The 23,681-nt window shown below is 41.2% G+C and overlaps 1 protein-coding gene across 2 annotated transcripts in view; it reads left to right on the top strand.

Moving 5' to 3' along the window:
- Nucleotides 1–23,681, top strand: part of MGAT4A (alpha-1,3-mannosyl-glycoprotein 4-beta-N-acetylglucosaminyltransferase A) — a 73,566-nt gene that overhangs the window by 4,559 nt on the left and 45,326 nt on the right. For both annotated transcript variants that reach the window (XM_027446443.3, XM_038173197.2), the window contains exon 3: nucleotides 21,529–21,696. In XM_027446443.3, coding sequence (XP_027302244.1) covers nucleotides 21,529–21,696 — 168 coding nt within the window. The remainder of the gene's footprint in view (nucleotides 1–21,528; nucleotides 21,697–23,681) is intronic.

Raw genomic sequence — 23,681 nt, 5'->3', positions numbered from 1 at the left:
TCTTACTGAGGAACCTCAGAAAAATTTTGCTTTCACTTCAGCAAAGATACAGATATATGAAATTCTGTTTTTTGTGCTTTTATTTTAACTTGACGTAGTTTACAGGTCTTGCTCTCTTTTGCCAAAGAATAGCACAATCTTTCCCAAAAATCCACTACTGGGAAAGTACTAATATATATAGCATTTGGTGACAATTCAAGCTTCTGTTGGTCAGACAGCTCTATTTTTTATACTTTCTTGTTTCCATCTGAATGCTCAGAACTTTCTTAATGGTGGTGTAAAAGTTCTGTGTTTATCTTCCTCCAGATCTTTCTTCTGAGCATTATGACTAATCTGTTAAATAAACATTTGTGTAACAAGCTATCAGTAATGTGTTAATTATGAATCACAGTTATGAAATTACAATGTTCTAGGGAACTTTATGGTTCAAAGAGAAATTTATACATAGAATATTGTTTTTTTAAAACTTGTTTTAATTTGCATAAGTTAACAAAATACGAATCAGGTTGTCTAAAAGCAGATTTGAGTTCATTTCAGTACACTTTAATTCCAAGGCACTTCCACATCAATGGGAAATGTTGAGACACTAGCAATATGTTTAAGAATCCATATTTTTTCCAATTCCCAAGACTTTTTTTTTAATTATTCAATAAGCATTGCATGGTGGCCTCTTAATTCACTGATGACTCTTCCATTGTAAATTGAGTGGCTCAGTTAGAAGCGAATAAGGTGCTTGCTGTTCCCATCGACTGAAAGGCTATGAAATGTCAGGTATTATGGTCATAATCTTTTGGAACTCATTACAGTTATCTGGCATGCATTAGATTCTTATAGGTATTTGTCAGTCTTTGGACAGCAAAGTAAATCTATGCTTAGAAAGAAAACATTACTTACATTTAAAAAAGTTAAAAGGTAAACCACAAATCATTAACTTCCCATCAGAACCAAACAAATTCCATTCCAACAACCCCAGTCCTCAGGTGATTCATTTTAATTGAACTAAGTTCCTGGATGACTGCTGCTTAAAGTGCAGAACCACTTGTAGACTGATAAGACTGGGATGACGTGGTGCGTTTGCATATCCTGTCCTCCTCTAGTAAATATACCTGGTCTCAGTCTGTGCAGGACACTTCAAAGTGATACAGGCATTACTACTTGTTCAAAGTCCAGAAAACTTGTCTCTGCAGAGCTTTAGTAGCTCTGTGGATGTGTTGGGAAGTTGTTAGCAGTTGAAGGAAATCCTCTGAGCTGCCACCACTGGCAACAGCATGGCTCTAGCCGACCCCCTGGCTGAGTTATGTAAGTAACCTTTCACGGGGCAGAGGCTATTTTTGGATGAAACGGCCAATTACATGTTTTTGCTTTTAAAGATATGTTTGAAGAAAGCCGACTGAGCTACTTCTCATCTCTGGAGGGTGTTTTCAAAATTAGGGCAAGATCCTGGGCTCTTTCTGCAGGCCCTGCGGTGCTGAGAAGCACTGGAGTTGTAAGGAAGCAGGGCAGGGGGCCCTGAATACACCTGGGAAAAACCTCAGTTGTCTGAGATTTGTGAACAGGAGCTGGAAGGCTGCTTCTTGGATGTTAAAAACGTGCTATGGTTAGCTCCTAAGTGAAACAGGGACTGGAAATCAAATCATACCAAAATGGATTACCTGGGTGCGTGTAAGGAACAGTTTTAATGAATCTGCTGTTACTTCAGAGCTAGTTTGGCTTAAGATGTCCTTCAAATCCTCCTGAGGCAATTGCTCCTTTTCCTCTTACTCCAGTGCTAACTCTGTGCTTAACACCAGCTATTTTGACTAAACCGTGCTTCCCAGTACTACTGACCTGCTCACAGGCCTTCACCACCTCATTTATGAGCTACAGAAATGAAGGATTTTTTTTTATCCTAAAGGCACTGCTCTTAAGAAGATCCAGCCAGTAAAAATACTGCTTTGTACTTGTTGCACCACTCACAAAAACTACATCAAAGCTGTTGCCTGCTATGTGGAGAGGGTAGCCTTGGTGCTTTGATATTTAATGTGCCCAGTGCAATGCTCCAGGAGAAGCTTCTGGGGCCCAGCAGCTTCCTGATGCTTGTCACCAGAGCATGGAAACTGGTAAAGAACTCCTAGGGCTGGCATGTTAGGATGAACTTCCTTAGCAAACCTCATCACTTGCTTCCCATGTGAAAGTCCTGCTCTCATCCTGCCTTTTTTTTTTTTTTTTAAGAGGGAAAAAAAAAAGCACAGCAGCTTTTTGTCTAAAGTATGCGTGCTTTGTTCTTGGAGACAGACAGTAGTTGGTAGTGTCTTGTGTCACTTTCAGAAGGCACTTGGCTACTGGAAGTGATGAGGACGTGTCCAGAATAATATTGTGAAAACCCGATGCAGCTTAACCCTTCAGCATTGCCTAAGCTACGTCATTTCCAGGGCAGTCTCAAGCTCGCAGTGTGTGCCATCTTTGCCTATGTAAAAACATTCTCCTCTTAGGAAGAATTCTTGGAAAGCTTCAACAGTTCTCAAATTGTTGGTAAAGCTGCTGTTTTACAGCTTTATTAGGGCTGTTGTCATAACCATAAAACTTCCTCACTGTGAGGACAGCTGATGCTGGTACGCTGCTTTAAATCCACATGGAAAGATGTCCGAGAAGGCTTTGACTTAGGAGATGTTTAACCAGCTTCCTAGTTCGCTGAACATTTCCTAATCCTTCAGTAATGATGGTAGGAGCTACTGGTGTCTTGTGTCAAGCCCACCTTTTCTCTCCTTTGGAGCAAGAATGAAAAATGTTTGGGGCTCTATAATAAAACTGCTGTCATCTTTCTCCTCTGGCTACCTTCACAACAGAGTTATCCCATTCAGTCTCAGCCACACTAACCTGAAGTGCTGAAAAGTATCTACACTTAAAAAAAAAAAAAAAAAAAAAAAAGATAGGAAAACCTAACTTAACCTAAAACAAAAGTATCAGCCAGTGATGGGAAACTTTGGAGTAAGATCCAGGAATATTAATTCCCAGAGGGAGAGAAGTCCTACGGAGGAAATAGGGCAGGGAGGAGAGGATTATTTTTTTCTTGGCAGTGGTTATGTGTATGTTCTCCTCAGATGCAGAATAGCAATTTGGGAGATACATGTTAGCACTCTGTGACCATAACCCTTTGTAGTTTATGGTTTGGTCCTAAGAGAAGCTGCTCTCTGGGTAAATGCTGGTTACAGTCCACCCGCAGCACGCTCTGATTTTCAGTTACGTGCCAGTTTCCCAGCGAGGCGAATTAAGGCTGATCAATGAAAAAAAGCTAAGTGGGCTACTAACTGGGAAGAGCTGAGGTAGGAGAAGGGGAAAAATGGGCTGCTAAAGTAAAATATGCATATGGAAATGTGTATTGGATAGCTTGCTTGGGGGGCAAGAGAGGGTTGGGTGTTTTTTTCTCCCTGTTTAATGGCAAGGAAGTATTGGTTTCCTTTAGAAATTCTGTTGCAAGTCTTCCAGGAACTGAAAATTAAAGGAAATGGGTGTTTCCTTTGTCTTAACACCAGCACACAGACATTGCTCTATTTTTTCAATCTGAAATATGTGCCCAGCTTGGTTTCTAGAGCTGACAACCTGGCGTATAGATTACAGAACTCCTGGCACCGGCGATTTGAATGAGCTGCAGCGGGAAGAATCGCAGGCACAGGGGCTTTTGCAGCACAGCTTCTTTCTCCTGCCTTGTTTGCAAACTGCCAGCTCTGCTGGCATGCCGGCCGGTGGGCTTCTGAAATGCGGTCGCCACCGGTGTTTTGTATGGCCAGCCTCAGCCAACAGCTTGAGGCGCTGCTCTTGATTGCCAGCCAGCCCTCGGAGCTGGGGAAAGTCGATGCGCTCGCTCTGCGTGGGTTCTTTTAATAGCTCTCCAGCCTGAGTCGCCTGTGCTTGCGTGACTCCTCCGGAGCACTGGCTGCTGCTCTCACGCAGAGACTATCAGAGGAGTGATTTAGCCAGCCCAGGAAAGACCATTGCATCTGGCACAGCTGCTCATGAGAACAGCTCCACGTAGAATACATTTCCACAAATTGATCTAATAAGATGTATTTGCGTGTCTTTATTTTCTTGTTCATCGTGTCTTCCCAGAGCAGCTACCAATAGATGCATCCTCATGTTTTGAAGTGAGCCAGAATGGCTTCACAGCGATCTGTCCTGGTTTTGGTGCCAGCTGATATTTCTGGTAGTGAATCTGGGTGATGAAAAGGAGCGAGCCCCAGACAAGACACAGGGCACAGTAAGGCAGAAGGAGACCAAACGTATGCATACAGGATGGGGAAGGAACGTGGTGCCAGGGTTCTGGTTAGGAATGGCAGCTTACTGGAAGTCATATGCTGACCGTGAGTCATCGCATTGTTGCCAGGGTTGAAGGAAATCGAGCAGAAGAGGGGTGCTTAGGAAGTAAGGAAATAAAAAGTGTGCTGCCCCAGCAAGATGCAGGAAGTGTTTCTGCTCTGCTTGGCACTGTTTCTGCTTCTGGACGGTGCACTGCGAAGAGGACATTCGTTGGGTAGGGTTCAAAGAAGCAACAAGTGCTCAAAGATCGAAATAATAAGTACAGTAAGGAGTTTGTACTGGCATTGCTCAACGGGAAGGTGTGAGAAGAGACAAAGATAACTTTCAAATATGTTAGGAGCCCTTGCAAAAAGAAAGGACGTAATCAAGTACAGTTAGGTACTGAAGTAGATGGTTGGGAGGGGTGAAGAACATCCCTTGCAGGCATTTTCAAGAACAGGTGATGACAAGTCAGGCACCCATAGCCTGTCTGAGACCACTGGAGGCTAGGGCTAGCACAAAAAGATGAGTCTCGCTGGGTTTTACAGTCAGTGTGATGACCCCACAACAAAGCTCAGGTGGGGAGGGTGCACAGCTGGCAGGAATGATCCCACTTCAAACCAGCTGTGCTGCTGAAACTGGATCTGAGGGGGCAGGGGTTGGGCTAGGTGACCCCTAGAAGACCTTTATAACCTGAGTTATTACGAGGTCTGTTTGACCTTGGCTAAATTTCTCTCTCCTTGTGCCAGGACTGACATGCCATCATGTTTCATTACTAATAGCAATGTTTGCGTAAGATATGCAGGAGTTGCCCTTAATTATTGTAAATATTCAATCCCTTAAAATACACAAAATGTTTGCTTGCATTTTAGCAGCTTCACTTCGCCTTTCGCTGTTAATGTCTGCTCACCTTCCTATGGCTAGGAACCTTTAAAATATGCTGTTAGAAAAATCTCAAAGTTGCTTGTTTTTATTTTAAAGTGCACTTTTTTTTTCCTTACCCTCACGGTTTAGAGTAGTATCTTATTCAATAACCTTATTCCTGCTGTGTAATCACAATTTTATTTGCTGCCTGGGCAACAAAAAAGCTTTCTCCTTTATCGATACCATCTCCAGGATTAGAATCCTGGAAGCTGTTTCTTTTTAGGATGAGACACTGGTAAGTCTATAATTTAGTTCTGTTTCTTTCTAATGCACGATGTTTTGTTTTCCTGAACACGGCAGAAAGGGAATGGAAAGCGGTTTCCTTGCTCACAGCACAAGGCTTTATCCAGCTGGTCTCTGCCTGAGAAGCAGTTACTCTAGCTGCTCTTTCAGAGCTGTGCTTCCAGCTGCTTTTCTGCTTGTCTCCTTGGCTTTCATGCAGCTTTCCGGCTATTCCTGCAGATGCTTCCCCCAGTCGTGCTGCCCATCCATCTCGTAATCAAACTTCCACAGTACTTGATTTTTGTGCTCAAGCTGCTACAGATTCCTACAAGTTTCAGCTCTTGGAATAGCATTGTTCCTTGTGGGGTGGTAGCGCTCTCTGGATCGCTGTTACCTTTTGTTAGAGGGATTTTCTCCTAATGTATGAGAATGCTAAACAGTTAGCTGTGGACCTGTCATTACTAATCTTCCTATAATTTAGGAAACGAGTTTTTCTTGCTGTAGTTTCTGGTTTGTAAGTACGTGCTTTGTGGTTTCTGAGGCGGAGGAAAGGATTGATTTAAAGTAAGTGGTTCGGTTTACATGTACGGAGGCTCCCAGATAGTTATTGACAGTAATGTGGTAGCAACAAATCATGTTATGATTTTTGAAGGCTTTCAGGTTGTCAGAATGGAAAAGTTGCTTTGTCTGCCTGCATCGTGGTTTTGTTTTCCTGCGTGCTTTGTTTTCTGTGCCATGGCAGTCTGTAGCTGCGTTCATCCATCCGAGACCATACAGCACCTTAAAAGTTGAGCCCTGAATTTTCAACAGTGCCTGAGCAGATGATATCAGTGATGATTCTTGGAGAAGGCTTGGGGTGCCTGGGTGTTGCTGGACATGACTTCTTTTCCTAGATGGAAACCCGGATGATCCCGTGCCTTGGGGATGACCCGGAGGGGTCAGCTCTCAGCCACTGCCCAGCTGCTCGCTGTAAATCGTGCTCGGGAGAGTGTGTCGAGGTGCACGTGTTGTTTTTTTTTTTTTGCTGGTAAGCATGAGGGTTAACCAGGTTTGCTGTGCAAAATGTATCTGGTGATCAGGAAGGCTCGAAGCAGAAATAGGTGAGACCTTTCTGCAACTCCCATGTGAAGCCGTGTGCTGGCGTAATAGCTGTTCTCTCCTGATGGAAATGGGGCATGCACATCCAGAGCTAGAGATGACCTTTATTAGGTCAGGGCTCATTTTCCCTTGTTTTCCTCCTGCACACTGCTTTACTGAGAAGGCAGTTGAGTTGTTTGCAATAAATGGGCATTTTTATAGCACACAGAGAGACTTAAAAATAGACTAATGCTTTGCCCTGTATTTACAATGCATTGTGGTAAAACTAACAGCATCTGACTTAGTCTGACAAAGTTTTTATCTTGGAATGAGCTGGAACTGAACAGAAGACTTTTCTCTCCTGTGTTCTGGGGATGAGTTGCTTCAGGGTTTGTGGTATTTGAGCTATGCGTAGCTTGCAGTGATCAAAGATTTGAATTGGGTAAGGCTGAGTGTTCACCCTCATGCAGGAAAAGGATGCTGGAACATTCATAATATGTTCCTGTACGGGGACATATGATAGAACATTCATAATATGTTCCTGTACGGGGACATATGATAGAACATTCATAATATGTTCCATAATATGTTCGGTATCTTGTAACAAGTGGTCCCAATGACTAAGTTGTTCTGCAGTGAAGTCAGACTGCTAAACTGTTTACTTAGGTGACGATAGTAGGAGGTTACAGTTCACTTTCTTCAAGAGTTGAAATGTCTTTGCTGCTCCTTCTGTCACAGGACATGCCACCGTATCCTTTTCTCTCTGTCACACCATGGTTCATATTTGGTGTTCTCAATGATGTTGTATTCCTGCAGGTGCTGAGGAAACAGGAATAGGACAGAGCAAGGCCTGTGGGAGCGGCTGAGGGAGCTGGGGTTGTTTGGTTTGGAGAAGAGGAGGTTCAGGGCAGACCTCATTGCTCTCTGCAGCTACCTGAAAGGCAGAGGAAGGGGGGAGGATCCTGGGCTGTGGGAAGGAGCCTTGGGGAGCAGCTGGAGTTCATGTCTCCGGCAGTGAGAAGGTGTGGAAGCAGCTGTAGGAAAGCAAATCAGTGGAGCTTGCACGGCTGCAGTATCTACGTTGGGTTTTGGGTGTTGCCTCCCCACCCCGCAAACTTGGCTCTTGCAGGTCACACGAAAATACCTGAGAGCAAGGTGACAAAGGGAGCGCTGCTGCAGTTGACACTCAAGCAGACGTTTGCACACAAATTATGAATGTTGTTTTCTAGTTGTTCACATTGCTGCTGGTTAAATCCTGCTTCAGAGAGAGAGCAAACTGCTTCTGATTGCGCTCACGGGTGCGGTTCTGTGCCTGGTCCTTTTTTGTCTTAGTGGAGATGAGCCTCCTGGGTCTGGTGAGGATATCTGCATAAGCTGTTTGCTCTTATCTGTGCCTAATCTCCTGCACGTCTTGCTGTTTGTAGACGCGTGTACCATGGTTAAATGCAGCAGAAAGGAAAAGGACGTTCGTGGCAGCTTTGCTGGGTTCTTTTCTGCGAGGTTATAGATGCGTTTTACAAATGGAAATTAAGTGTAGGAAGCTGAGGGTTGAGCTTTTTCTCATAAAGCGGGTGTTGCCACTTGTGGTGTGCAAGGGAAGCTGTGGTGCTGGTGGCTGGCGCCGTGGACTCTGCTCTTCACAGTCAGGTAAAAAGTGGCCCAGCAGCTTCATTTATATTCTGCAGGAATGGCCTAGGAGCAATGAGACTCTCACACCTCTGCTTCTGGTAACTCTTGCACTGGACTAGACCTTCCACAGGGTGTTTGCTTCCTTGTGACCAAAGAGATCAGTCTGAAAGTTGTCATTAAAAAATGACCACTTTTAAAAAACGAAACCTCAACTCGTTTGAAATAGTAAAGGATCCATGTCTCCCTGTGGCACTGTAGCATTGCAAACTAAGGTTCAACAATACCGATGAAGAGCAGTGCAAGGAAAAAAAAATATACATATGTGTAATTAACCCATTGATTTGAGAAAGTTAAACTGAAGTGTTAACTTCAGCACCGAATATTTTGTACTTTTTTTTTTTTGTGAAAACCACAATCTTTCAGCTTCTTACTCAAGTGATACATTCCCATGGCTTTAATCAAGTCGAACTCGCAACCAAGCAGCGCCTTCTCTAACCTCGTGAAAACGTGATCCTTGCTGCTTTTAGACCCTTCCTTTTCTTTTACAGCTTAATTTGCCATGATTGAAGTTCCGAGCTGTTGAAATACGTTGGTTGCTGTAGCGTTTGCACATGACATAAAATCAAACGTGTCACCTACCCCCGCCGTCAGGCTTCTTAACCTTGTGCTTGCTTTTATTCAGGTGGAAGTGAAGTCTGGGAACAATGACAGAAAATGGTGGGTTGATTCCACGTTAGAATTGGGATCAAACTAATTTCAGGGGTCCAGCTAGGGTTGAATTTTTAATTGCTTTAATGCTGTAATTATAGCGTGATTGTTATCTCTAAACCAGAGTACCTGGCTCTGTGTTTTTCCAAGTACAGCCCTGTCTGCGTCTATTGTAATCCTCCTGCTAGCTAGTACTTAACTCTGACATCAATATTCTCCAAATTACAGTTATTTAAAACTTATGGGTACTTCCCAAACAAAAAGGACCAAACTCTCACCTTATTCTCGGTTCTTAACCAAGACTTTTTGATTTCATGGCTTGGATCAGGAGGTCCCTCAGCTCTGGGCGCCGCGGGAGGCGCGGGCCGGCTTTGGTTCCAGCTGTGTATTTAACGGTGCGTACCGATAACAACGGGGTTTAGCTGTGCAATGAGAGCTGGAGAAGGGAAATGCAAGCTGGTTTGGGATTAGTTCGTTTTGGGTTTTCTAAGACAAGTTACATCATGAATGCAGGCAATAAAATGAGTAAGCTGTGACTAAAACTTCATTTAATTTTAAGATACAGCTACAGCTGTATTTGTTAAAGCAGAGAGTTGATGTGGGGGCATGAGATATGCAAAAGATCTTTTATTTTTTACAAGCAGAAGTGTAGGATGCAGATTCAGTTAATGACTGGCTGTAACCACGATGTGAGTGACTGGTAGTCATTCAGGCTTTCTGTGATCCTAATTCATTTGGAAATTGGTTAACTGTTTGTGCACCCTGGTTTGGATAATAAATGTTTGGATAATAGAAGTTCAGTAGCTTATGCAGAGGTGGTTTGCAGAGATTATATCTATGTGTGTGTGTTATGGATATGTGATATATATCTTTATGTTTAAAACCAAATCAACAACACTCCACAAATCTGAGGCCACTCAACAGCACACATGTTTTGATCAGGTGTCTCAGTATGGGTATGTGTACTTGTCTGTAGAAAGTGGCTGGATATCCTGGATGATTGAGGTCAGAGGAGGAACACGAGATGCCACAGATGACTTCTTCTAGTCCAGCTGACTAACAGGGGTTGAATTACCTACAGGTAATTACATTTGTTTGCACTGTCAGCAAATCTGAGTACTTCACGTGAAAGGGTTGTCCCTTGTTCTCTTGTGTCAGGTGGGAGAGAGCGGTGTTGTACCAGGGCTAGTTTTGGGTATTACATTTAATGGAGGAATTGCAATACCACACAGGTTGGTATAAAGCCACTCTCTGCTGGAACTACATGAGCAGCTACAGCTTCTTTTCTACCTCTGGTTAGAAAGCAGAACAACCAGCTATTCGGTAGCTTTAAGAAGATGCAGTTTTTATATTGGTAGCAATAAGGTGTGTGAGCTCAAGGATGGAAACAAACCCACAAACAGGATGCAGTGCCTGCTTAGCATATTTCTGCAGAAATGTAGAGTGCAAGGATTTGGTTTAACATATAAAAATAAAACGCATGCAGTGGGCGTGCTCTCAGCTCAGGTGCTTCAGTCCCTCAGTGCTGCCAGGAGTGCATCCTGTATCTCAAGAGGGTTTCAGTGCTATGATCCTGATTCCAGCCCCAACGGGAGCTCTGTGTTGCTTAAGCAGCAGTAGTTCTGCAGGACATTTTAGTAAGAGTTGTAGTGTGGCTTGTTAATTAGTAGTTAATTCAAAAAATAATCACGACATAATGAGCTTTGTAACAGCTGTCCCTGCAAATTGCGTTTCTGAGGCAGTGCTGTGACAGTGCTATTGACCACTTCCCGGTTTCAGCTGTATGCTGAGTCTCGTGCAAGACAGGCAGGAACTGCTGAGGTGGAGGTTTTTGATGAAGGCTGTTTAAAGGGAATGTGTTTTTTTTTCCTGACAGTGTGAAGGGTTAATATCCAACTCACATAAAATCAATGGATTGCGTGCTCATCTGAGCTCTTACTAATTTCTTGAACTGAACTTTTTGAGCTATACATATATATCTAAAGCAGAAGTTAGTTTAGTTTTGCCTTGGTCTGCTTTGCCTTTTGGGAATAGACTCTCTGAAGCTCATATTTATTCCTTACTGTTCCAGTTCGGGGTTAGAGAGGTGTTAAATGCTGATTGCTTATTGTGGAACTGATTTAGCAAATGATTTCAGTGACCTTTTTATATCGCTTTCCCTTTAAAGAAGAAATGCCAGCAGAGTTGACAGTGCTTCTTAGCACTGGGGGGTTTGTTTATTTATTTATTTATTTATTTATTTTAAAAAGCTGGGACGTAAAAACCTTTGAGGATTAATTTGTCTATAGAGTCCTGGGCACAGTTGTTTACTAGGCAAAGGAGAGTGAATGCTACTTAGGTGAGCAGTCAGGGCAGGAGAAAGCAATTGCAAACGTGAGGTTTCTTTATTGTTATTATTATTTTCCATCACTGCAGCTTGCTTTTCTTTCTTTTTCAAGGAAGACCAGATCAAGTGCTGCCAATTACTCTCCTCAAGCAAATCATGTGTTTAATTATCCTCATTGTCTGAAGCCAATGCACAGACAGAGCACCATATGCTTCTGTTGACTTGACCTCCTTAGTTGTGGTTGCCTGAGTTTTCTGATCCATTATTTTTCTTATTCCTTGCGTCTGAAGTAATGCTCAGAGCCTCTGTCAGCCCTCATCAGTTGACATTTGAGAGTGGTGTCGTAGCGGCTTTTATACCTGTATGGGAAATCTTCTCCATTGACCTTTCTGGTTTGATGATTTGTATATAGAGGCAAAGGTGAGCCTTTGCAGCTGGAGACATTTAAAGCTGTCCCTGGCTGCTACATTCAGCTTTTAAAATACCCCTTCAGTAAAACGTTCATTAGTTCTCACAATTCTACTTGGCTTTTTTTCGTCTTTCTGATTGCTCAGGATTGTTTTTCCTCCAGGAAAATGTTTTATTCGGGAGCTTTTTTAGCAACAACCTGCCTGAAGCACTACTTTGTGCCTCCTTTCTGACGTGCAAGTTGCAGCGTTTTTAGTATCTTTAAAATACAAAAATATCTTAATACGAAAGACACCAAAAATGGGGTTCTGAAGATTTCAGCTGTCTCGCTTTCCCATTTTTTCTGCTTCATATAAGTGGGATTTCTGAGCCAGTAGGGGTGTTTTTACTTCTTCAGAAGAATGTTTAGAAGTAAATTGATTCTGAAGTTTGCACTTCGGAGTGGAAAAGCTTTACCAGGTGATATTACAAATGTTTATACTCGGATTGCTTTAAAATTTTTAGTAAAAACATCTTCAGCTCCTGCTGCAAAGGAATGTTTAAACAAAAGTATCTGGATGTTGGTTGGATCGGGCCCTGCTATTTTCAAAGCAAGCACTTGAGACTTGTGCCAGTGCTGTTAGGATCAGAACAGAAAACATCGTTTGTTTACCCAAAGCCTTGAAGTGCGATACGTGAAAAAGCTACAGTGGAAAAAATAATACTTCTGGTGGTTTTTGGTTTGCTTGGCTTTTAAGTTAGGAAAAGCTGCGGAACCTTCCCTTTAAAAATAAGGTGCTCTTCTACTTGAATAAGCATTTTTTGAAAATACTTCTGTGTGGAAAACAAGGGCAATAAGCAGTAATTCTACCTGATTGTTTGGGTAGATCGAAATACAAGATTGCTGAAATGATCGGCCAGTTTGAGCAACAAGATTAGAGATAGGAGAATGATTTGATCGCTTGTTTTCGGAGATCTTGGCTTTTGTTTCATGAAGCGTGAATTACTATTTTTTTGTGGTTAGTAGGATTACCCTCCTTTACCGTCTTTAATTCCACAGAACAATATATTTTTAAACAATTACACGCTCCCTAGTCGTGTCAGAATAATAACTTCATCCTGCTTTACGTATGACTTAAACAAAACGGGCCCGGGATGAAGCGTTCAAATAGGGCTGATGAAATTTGACCTTGAGCAGTTTTCTTAACAGCTTTTATTTATAGCGTGTCTGTTGTTAGCATTTACAGTATCCTGCTTTATTCTATGATTTGCATGGTTGATTACTTTTCTGCTTCAGATTTTACAACTCATCATAACTTGCTTATAAAAGGTTTTCATTTCACTTTAGGAACAAGGCAGCTAATTAGCTTATGGGGAGTAGTCATCCGCGATAATGTATTGTAACATTTCAAGGACACCATTTATCAACGTTTAGGCAGTTTCAAGACAGAAAATCAGAATCTGATTTGTAAACACACTTGATTTAATTTTTTGGGCCAATTCTTCCGAGACCTTCTTTGATCATCACTTAGTTTGACATTTTGGTTACAAATATGATTTGTCCCTACACACGGTTTTTCAGCACCCAATCATTACCTCAGCTTGTTCCAACATTTTGCCTTTTTTTTATAAGCCTGAATGGCACGGGCGGCTTCTGGAAACCTCGCTAATGTCTCTTTTGTATAGACAAAGCTTTTTGGCCATGCTTTTGTGCTTGGTCTGATGTTTCCTCTCCACAGCTGCAGTGCTTGGGTCTGCTTCATGGATATCATCTGAGCACCGGAGTCACTGCTAAAGGGCAACCAAAGCGATGGATTTTCTCAGTCAACGCCACTGTATTTCTCATCTGTGTATCTTGGGTGCTGGGTGGTTGTACAGTGACAGCAGCATTTTGTGTCTCAGTATTGAGTATCTGTGTTTACATATAAGCTTTGCAAGACCCACACGAAATAGGAAGTCATGCCTTTGTCAAACAAAGGTGTCAGTGTTAAGATGTTGAAAACCATCACCAAAATAAGTGCTGGTGTAGCAGGAAGAGTCTTGTTTGACTTGCTAAGGGAATTCAGGCTTTCCTTTTTTGCCTGACATGGGAAATAATTCAGTCTGCCATGTATTAGCACAGCAGGATTTCAGTTTAAAGAATATCTGTGTGTGAGGGGAAGAGGAAGGAGAGATGTGATAGCCTGTAAGCTGCTTGGATATTGAAGATCAAGCATGGTCTAACAAACAAGCTGCATGCATCCCCGTGGGAGTGAAGTGCAGGTCAGTGCAGGTATTGCCATCGCATAGCAGATCCTGATTTCTGTGATACCATGATCTGATGGATTGCAAAAAGCATCTCAGCGACTTTCAGGGGATGTGCAGAACTTTCTACACCTTGTGTAACAGAACCAAAGAGCCTCTCTTGTAACAGATGTGTCTCTTACAAGATGTGTCTCTCTCTGCCCATTACACTTTCTAGTTTGTATCAACCCATAAACTGATCAATGTTCTTGTTGCAAGTATAGCAGGAATTAATTCATGAGGCTTGTTGCTGACTTGGCATAACAGCGACTGCCGTGTTTTATTTTTGTAATGGGAGTGAGTTGTAGAGCAACTTGGTAGTGAAGTGCCTGAAGTACTGTTCACTGCAGTGTGTTACCACAGATTCACGGATTTACTGGCATTTCCATAGCTTTTCAGCAGAGTGCATGCAGAAAAATATGACGTTTGCTGTGGGACCCTTTGACTTGTAACACTTGGAAAGGCTTGGTTTTGTTTTGTCAGGAGGTGCAGGCTGTTTTGCTTTTGGGTGAGGCGCTGAGGAGGAACCCAAGGGCTGGAAGAGGAAAACTGGAAGGGTTATCGCCAGGGTGGGCCACCAACTTGAGTGTTGCTGGATTTGGGAGTGTTGCCAGCGAGATACCATTCATTTGAACAACTTTTTGAATATCCCCCTGTTGGACAGAGGTAAAGATCCTGCCCCGCCAGGTGCCTGTTCTTGCTCCTACCCGTTTTGCTAATCGAATATTTGTGTGCGGTGCTTTGTTGGCAGCCAAAGCCTTTTGTCGGTGTGTCAGAAGGCAGTCACTCTTCCTGTTCCCATTTAGTGAACAAAAGGGCTGAGAGGTTTTGAGAGTCCAGTTTGGTAAGAGCAGGAAATATAAATCAGGCCTACAACGTGGCAAAGCGAAGCCTTCTGTGCCAGGTCTGTGGCTGGTTATCTTTTTCTCTCTGAGGCAGATCCATTACCAGGGTGTTTTGCTGATTTGCAGATTGAGGGAAGCCTCGACTGCCTGCTGCTGATATGGAAAGGTCGTGCAGCTTTTTGTGATTTGTGTCGTCTGATGCATCTGCCTTTGGAGACAAGCAGCTGTACCACCATAGAGCTCTTGAGCAAATTACAGCTTGCTTTTTTTTTTTTCTTTAAAAACAGTCACCTTAGTTCAATATGTTCTATTTCCAGTCGTGGAAATGGCCTGAGACTTAACATATTTGTGAACCTGCTTGATTGATTTGACAAATAACAGCTTGCAAAGCTTTCCTGCTGCTTTTTATGTTGTAGATAGCGCTCCCTGTAGCACACAGTAAGCGGCTTTCCTTGAGACAGTATTGCAATACCGACTGAGAACTGCAGAAACACTCCTGGGGGTTGTAAGGGTCTTAGTGCAATGTTGCTTTCCCCAGTCTCCCCTTTCCTGGTCCCACTGCCACCCCAAAAAGAAGAGGTGGCATGCTGACATGCAGTCATAGATCTCTTGTTCTTGTAGAGTGGCCGGGTTTTCACTGGAGCCACTGGCTATCAGAGCATGCCTGTCACAGGCCAGATGGAGTAAAGCTTTCCAGAGATTGTCAGGAAAGCAAACTCCCATTTTTAGATGGTTTTTGGCTCCTTGTCCAATATTTTTCTCATTTTTTTTGAAAGAGATGCTGTCAGAGGCACCAAAAAACTTGGATTTTCGTAGTGCTTGGATCTCCTTTCTCCAGTGCAACATTAACAAAGGTGGTGTATGTGCATCATCTAAATATGTACTGCTCTTTGTACCTCCTCTGCTTCTACCAAAGATACGTGAACAAAATCTGAATTCTCATTTCAGCAGACACGCAGCTCTGGTCTTGTACTTGCACGCTCTCAACAATACTAAATTGCAGCCACAACCTGCCTGTTGGATCAAGTATTTCTGCAGACTTCTGAGTAGTGACTTGGGTACGTTCCAGCGATTGTTGTTTTAATAATACCAAGGTTTTGACCAGGGATCCCGTTCAACTCCACTTTCAGTGTTTTAAGATTGATGCCAACATATACATGGGTTTTAATATATGGGTTTCCAGTGTGCATTGTGATTGAAGGTTAAGTACATAGGTCCTTTCTTCAGCACTGACCCAGCTGTGTTTCCTTTTTCAGTGGTTTATGGCAAACAAAAAGGCAGTCATGGCAGAATTTTGCTGATGCTATAGGTGCCCGTGCTACACTCTGACAGTTTGAGCGTACCCAAAGTAAATATCAAAGTAATTCCCTCACTAACATTTTTAGATATTTTTTTTTAATGTGAAAACTAACAACAAAAAAAAACTACTAAGAGCTGTTGATGGTTTTAAGAGCACTGAAGTTGAATATCCATAGAATTGCTTAACTTGTATTCCCAGGATATTTTCACTATCTCAGTAGGCTCAGTATGTTTTCTATCTGGAATTGCAATACACTGAGCATTCTGCCTGTAAAGGTAATTTACCTACAATACATACTTCTGTAGCTATTTCAGTGCTGAGATAATCAGCAAAATGCTTTTGTAAATTCAAAGTATAGGATATTTTCTTGTTCCTTTACTTCGATAATATTTTTTTAATCCAAAGGGAGAGCTCACTTTGCTCTTAGAAATCATGTGTTGAAGCACACAAACAGATTGCAAGTGTAGTACAGAAAACAAAATGGAGAAACTAGATGTATGATAAGATATTCAGAAATTCCATGTTGAGTTTAGAAAATTGGCATCTGGTTTAAAACTTGGCTTATGAGCTGTCTAAATTTGATGCAAAAATCAAATGATGTAATCAAGAATGTGGCAAAGAGGAGAACCAATTGAGTTTGTTACTTGGGGTAATGTTGTCCTGTGGGGATGACTACTTTTCACAGTAGTTTAATAGGAGAAACATAAATAACCCAGAGGAGAAAGAGTAGGCCGAGAACTGAATTTCCATCTCTGGCCCGAAACTTGCAAACCATCGCATGTTGAAAGAAGCAGTTGGATTTGCATTTTTAATTTTCAAAATATTTCATCAACGTTCGAGCGAGCTTGTCTGAATTCTAGGTTAGCATATTTAGAAGAACATCTTGCAACAAGGGGAAAAAAAAAGTTGAGAAAACAAACTACAGAATGAGTTGAAGTAGTGTTAATTTTCCAAGAAACGCACAGCATCAAGCCAGCTAAAATATTTAAGTTCTAGCTTCTGGGGTTTTGCTGAAAGTACTAGAGTTTAAAGGAAAATGATGAAGAATTAATGCTTTCAGTGCTCAAGTAATTTCTTAACAAGAGTATTCTTATTTGAAGTGTAAGGGCCAGTTATTTTTATTTGGTCTTTTTGGCTTCCAGAACAAAGTACGGAAAAGCATCACCTTCTTATTTCAAGGTAAAATAGTATAGCATTCTAAAAATTATGATTATGTATATGCTCAAGCTATTGGAGACTAAACATTTGACATTTGCTACCACCGCTGTTAAAGAGGGATGTTTTATTTGTCAGAGATCAGATGTGTTTTGGGGTTCTTCCATCAGCTATGTAAGGCCAATAACTTACTGTCTGAATTCCTTCCTCTGTTTTGTTGAATGATTCTAGGTTTCAGCATTAGAAGAAAAAAGTCATTTATAATATTGTAGAAACACAAACATATTTTTTTCAAAACAGTAATCGCTGGTCTCTGTGACTGTTTCCTTTGTGGTTTTTAGGTTCAGAATTTTTCTTTTCACCATAACAGCAATGGAAAAAGTGGTTTGATTCTTTTTGACAGAAAATCAATTCTTTTTTTTTTTTTTAAAGTTTTTGAGAAACCTTTGAACAATCAAACATTAAATGGTCAAATGTCTTTTGGAAATATTGGCTACACTTTTTTTTATATATACAATACTTATAAATCAGCTTGCCATAGATTTCAGAAAGTCTGCCCTGAATTTCTGGAGAAACTTGTACAGTCATTTGCAAATTTTCGTTTCCTCCTCATTGTGAGGAAAGAGGTGAGGTTTAAAATACAAGAGAGACTCTACATAATACAGTACCGTGTGTCTTCACCTCAAACTCGTAACTTTTTGATGAAAAGATTTTTACTAATGTTCGTGTAAATAGAATTGAAGAAAAAAAGCTGTCAAATGAATTCATATTTTGGAAAGGGGAAAGAAAAAAAATACAAACTTAAGTGAAGTCAAAGTTTAAATAAAAATAAGACCTTAAAGGTAGTTTTGTAGGCTTATGCCAAAGTACTTAGGAGTGAGATTTGATTTATTTATTTTCTTTCCGAGTTTTTTTGAGTATTTAGAAACTCTAGCTGCCTTAAGGGGACGTTTACTTTTCCAGAGTTGGGACCACCGAATGTGATACTGTAAGATCCCAAGAAGTATTTTCTCCTTCACAAGTGTCTTTCAGTATGAAATCGTATTTGATGTTGCTACAGTTGTGCGGTTGTGGTTTTTTGTCGTTTAACTGGGTATCGGAGCAGTTGATCTAGGTGTTGAAGTACTGCAAGGATACATTTTAAAGAAACAGCTGAGTGCTGTTATAAACTGAAATTTAATTCATTTTATTTCAAATCACAGCGAGTCATATTGTAAAACAAGTACTAAAAGACTGACTTACACATTAATCTCCAAATACACAAAAAGAATAACGCATCTTTACTAGTATCAGAGATGTGAATCTTTTGTGTTACCTCAGTTCTTACAAAGAATGAATTTTACTTCATTTTGCATAAATAACTAGAATAATACTTATAGGTTAAAATACAATTATGTACATCTTATTAGCATGTTCTGATTTTACTTGGCTCAATAATGTTGTAACCTAACAAAAGCATTAATACATTCACTTTTAAAGGATGCATTTGAGGAGTTTACATGTCTTTTAGCCTTCTTAACCCAGATGTGTCTGGCTGAAGAAATTGTGAGAAGTTGACTACTTTGAAGCAGCATATTAGTGTTTCTTAAAAGAACTCACTTTTGAGGTCTGAAGTAATATAAATTTAATACCAGTACAGCTCACTGGGAGCCCCAGAACTACTTGCTAATACTTCTGTTGGGAGCAATTTCATGGTGCCACAGCTAGAAGCCTGAGTTCTCAATGGTCTTTGCTCAAGAACTGCTGTGATAAGTTATGAAAATAAAACTTTACTTCCATTTATGTTATTTGAAATTTGTTTAAAAAGAAATAAACTAATTAACTTTTTATTTTTGACATTAATTATAATGTGAAGATGGGATAATGACTGCCTCCTTTGAAAGTATCCTGTTTTCAGTGATTTTTATTGGTAGCTCTTAACATTATGATTTTAATTCCTTCCCATGATAAAACGGCCTTTTCATTTGGCTTCTAAGTTTCTCGTGGTTTTAGGACTAAGGGTTTTAGTTGCTGTGGAATAGCAAGTGTCCTGTAATTCCAATTCTTACTACCTACCTGAATTAGGAAGGTAGAAAAATCTTAATTTCTGCATACAGACAGAGTTTAGTAGTAATGGATTTTGCTGGGTGGAGGTGGCAGGCAGCTGTTGCAGTTCTCCGCTGACTCCTAAATAAGTTGTTCCCCCTGGACTCTGCTGCTCCTCAGAGCACCAGAATCACCAGAGCACTGAGCGTGATGTGTTACCGTGGTGGAAGAGCCTGGAGAGCACCAGGCAAAAAATCCTGCCACAAATTCCTCTTTCAAGCAAAGGAAAGAAGACATCTCGAGGTGCTCTTCTGAACCACAGGGTCCTCTTTTATTTTCCCTGGAGAAATACAGGCTCTGCCACAGAGGAGTTCAGCCTTTTAGACAAAGTAGGAAGATCATTACTGCTGAAGTTTGTCTGCTATCTTGTACCATAAAGAAAGGCAAGAAGGGAGACCTGATGTGACAGGCTGCTTTGGATGTTGGATGGGTCTCTGGGAGAGCAGATTTAGGAAAGGGAAAAAATGCCATCCAACAGCAGCTGGGAGAGAGGAGTGAGGAAATGTGAGAGCAGCAGCCCTGCAGCCCCCAAGGTCGATGCAGCAGGAGGGCAGGAAGTGCTCCAGGCAGGCAGCAGCAGTTCCCCTGCAGCCTGTGGAGAGGCCCCTAGTGGAGCAGGCTGTCCCCCTGCAGCCCATGGGTCCCACATGGAGCAGATCTCCACGCTGCAGCCCCCCCATGGGTGGAGGAGCCCCCGGTGGAGCAGGTGGATGTGGCCTGGAGGAGGCTGTGGCCCATGGAGAGCCCCCGCAGGAGCAGGCCCCGGGCCGGAGCTGCAGCCCGTGGAGAGGAGCCCACACAGGAGCAAGGGTCTGGGGGGAGCTGCCGCCCGTGGGGGACCCGTGCTGGAGCAGTTTGCTCCTAGGGGATGGACCCCGTGGTATGGAGCCGTGTGGGAGCAGTGCTTGAAGAGCTGCTGCCTGTGGGCAGCCCCTGCAGTCGGGAAGGACAGCATCCCCATGGGGAGCAGGGCCAGAGATGCTTTGTAACCTTACTGTAGCTTGTACACATGTCTCCAAGCAATCTTGCTGCTAAAATGCTTTGTAACCTTACTGTAACTTGTAGACATGTCTCCAGGCAATCTTTGATTACTTTGGGTTATCATTGGCAAGTAAGGATGCCCTTCTTGCCAGAAATTCCAGAAAACTTTCCTGGCCATCTCGGTCCTGCTGACTAAAGCAACAGGTCCAGTTTCAAGCAGCAGGCTGGATTCACTTGTCAGTGTGTAGTCTGCCTAGCACTGCATTGTGCGCCAGCGTAGCTGTGTTCTGGGTTTGTTGGCACAAAAGCAATAACCATTTGGTTTTAATGAAAAAAGGAAAACAAGGCTGGCAAGGGAAGTGTTTTTGAGAGGTAGTGAACTATATTTTTATTTTTCTTTCTTCTAAACACAGGGCATTTTAGCTAATTATGTTTTCCAAACATAATCAGAACAGTACATCCCAACTACAAAAGAAGAAATAAGTGAATTGAAAGAAGTTGGAGGAAATGCAGCATAATTAACAAGGGAAAACCATAATTCCTTCATTATTCCATGTATTGCTGTAATGCAGCAACAGGAAGAGACGCAAATTGCTTGCAAAACTGCTTCTTTACCCCTGCAATAGGTGACAAACCAAAACAGTATCTCTACAGATGGCAACTGTGTGGTTGCAATATTGATGACAAGATACAAAGTCACTTCAGATAAGTCACTGTTCAATATCTGTAGATCAGCTAAAGGAGAGTGATGGTAAGCAGGAGATTTGGGGAATGATCAGTGGGATGAAGGAAAGATGCACAGAAAGGAGATGCTTACTTTGGGTAATAAGAGCATAGGCAAGATGTGAACAAATGAGCTTTGGTGTTTCCTTCTCCCTTTTGGTCTTCTTTCCAAAATAACATGCATTTATTCCACTCATTCTTACAATGCATTCAGAGAGGGCTTTCAAGAGACATGACCTGTGCTTTTATTAAGGCACTGTCCCTGTCATGCTTTTTAAAACAAAGGGATTATTTTAAAACAGGGCATCCCTTCCAAAAAAGGGACTCACAATTGCCTTGTGGTGTTGAGTAATGGGAGCTTAAAGGTTGCTCCTGTCTGTGGCCGTGGTGATGAGGAGCATATCCCTTAGCGCCTGCCTTGCATCCCTGCCCGGTGCAGTTACTCTTTCCTCTGTATGTTGTGTAAATACTCAGGAAGGGTTGTGCTGGGCTGTGTCCTTGCTGGCTGTATTTCAAGTGCTACATAGCTGAGCAGTCTCTGTCCCTTGTTGGAGCTCCCTGTAGTCATTTGTTGCCCGAAATAACCAGCATCATTTTTTTTTTCTCTGTAGAAAAGTTGATTGCATATCAACGGGAATTTCATGCTTTGAAGGAACGTCTTCGTATAGCTGAGCATCGGACTCTGCAACGCTCTTCGGAGCTGAATACTATCTTGGAGCAGTTCAGGCGTGCAGTAGCAGAAACAAATGGAAGTAAGAATGCACTGAATAATTTTTCAGGTACATACTGTGATTGAGCTTTTTTTTAATAACTATGGACTATGAATATCTCTCTATTACTCTAGAATAAGAAATTAATACTGAGAAATCTGAGTGAAATTGTTCAGTGGTGCGAATAACAAAGCTATGTAATATGTTGTATCTGCTGGCTGGTTTTCTTTTTCCATTTTCTATTCTTAGCAAGCCACCCACTCTTCATTCTCATAACTTTAGAGAATGAATACTGATTCCATGCTCAGTTTGGAACTTCTGGTTGCTTATTTAGCTTATTTGGACAATAACTTACCTCACTTTTTAAATAGAGCTTGAAGGGAAAAGTGAGCAAACAGTCTTTATGAAAAGGATGAACTTGAATGAATTAAAATATGTTTTAAAATAAGATGGATGATTAAAAAGCATACAGGCAACCTAAAGTATTGGTTGTGATTTGTAAAATGTACAGCTAATGGCCTTTTTAATAACTAGTCATTAAGTATTACATTTGTAAAGTCTTCTGTATTTTTTAGCCATCTCTGAGGCTGATGCTATTAAGAGCTGTGTTTGCAATATTAAAGAATGCCTTCACACTACTCATCAACTTATTAAAGTTAGCTTTTAAAATTACACTCAAATTGCTTTAATTGCTCTGATATTTCTAGATGGACAGTGAATAACAAATAAATATAAGCTTTCTGGCCAGAAGTCTGATTTGGTCATTTGCAGAAATGTCACTGTATTGGCCTAGTGAGGGTAAGAAAAACAAAGATTTTCACAAATCCAGAAGTTGGATAGAAGTTTTAAAATCTGTTGTCTAGTTGCATTTGTGCAATGGCTTACCATCTTCTTTAACTTAAAAAAAAAAAAAAAATTTTTTTTGAGGGTTATAATTGTAGGCCCTTAGTGCTGAGATTAATATTGTGATGATATTAAGAAGAATTGCTCAGACACTAATGGCCTGTCCACCCTGAACCGTGTAGTTCCCTGGATCTCCAGGAATGGTATTCAGAAAGGTTACATTTGACATAGTCCGTGATTCTTGTCTTGCTCTTCTGTCTGTATCTTTCTGCTAAAGTAAACAACTATAGAGGAAGTTGTGTAAATTGGATTTACAATTGGATTTACAATGTGGTATTACCACATGCATTTCTAAAAAAATGAATTAGTTTGCTTATGTGCATGGTAGTTATAGAGAATTATTCTCTTCTGATGCAGTTGAAGTTACTGATTCACATTTTTAATATTTTACCATCTCTGGATCCAAACTGCCTGTGCATCATCCTTTTTTTTTTTCATGTGGAACTGTGATTGGGAGTCAGCTGAAGTCTGAATTCCTGAGCTTTGTCCTCATAATTTAGGATTAGATAGACTTTACTAAGTTTAGTGTACTTAAGTCTACATAATAGTTGGTACTATTTGCTGTCTTTGAATCTGGAAGAATTCTGGATTGTTTTATGTAAATCATTATTCATCCATACAAAGAGGGTCATATTCTGAGGGACTTTTAGGCCTTTTTTTTTTTTTTTTTCAGTTGAAACTAAAGGAAATCTTAGCAAAAAATGAAAACTTGTATTGGAATCTATCAAAATTAGCATCTCTACTTGTGGCATCTATTTTCAAAGCATTTTTCAAGATCAAAGTGCTATGATTTGTTTCATTGCCCCCTCTCCCCTTTAAAACAAACAAACAAACAAAAAACCAAAACTTACCACAACCCAAACAAATCCTCCTAGCAAACCAAAAGACAATGAGCAGGCAACCCTTCTGTTTTTGTTGTAGTTATGCTCAGAATCTGAGAGGGGTGACATTTATGGAATTACTTTAGGCACTTCTGCACAAGTCAGATTTTCTTGGAAACCTTGAGTCCAGTTTCTCACTTAACTTATGAACCTTACGATACTAAGTTTTTAAAGGCCCATGTGCTATCATATCATATTGTGTGCTTGCTTGAAATGAGAGCTGTTTTCACACTTGATGGAAGAAAATTAACACATAAGAAACCGTTATTT

The sequence above is a fragment of the Anas platyrhynchos genome, chromosome 1 (genome assembly GCF_047663525.1).
Source record: "Anas platyrhynchos isolate ZD024472 breed Pekin duck chromosome 1, IASCAAS_PekinDuck_T2T, whole genome shotgun sequence".
NCBI classification, from domain to species: Eukaryota; Metazoa; Chordata; class Aves; order Anseriformes; family Anatidae; genus Anas; species Anas platyrhynchos.
This window is presented reverse-complemented; position numbering and strand designations above follow the sequence as displayed.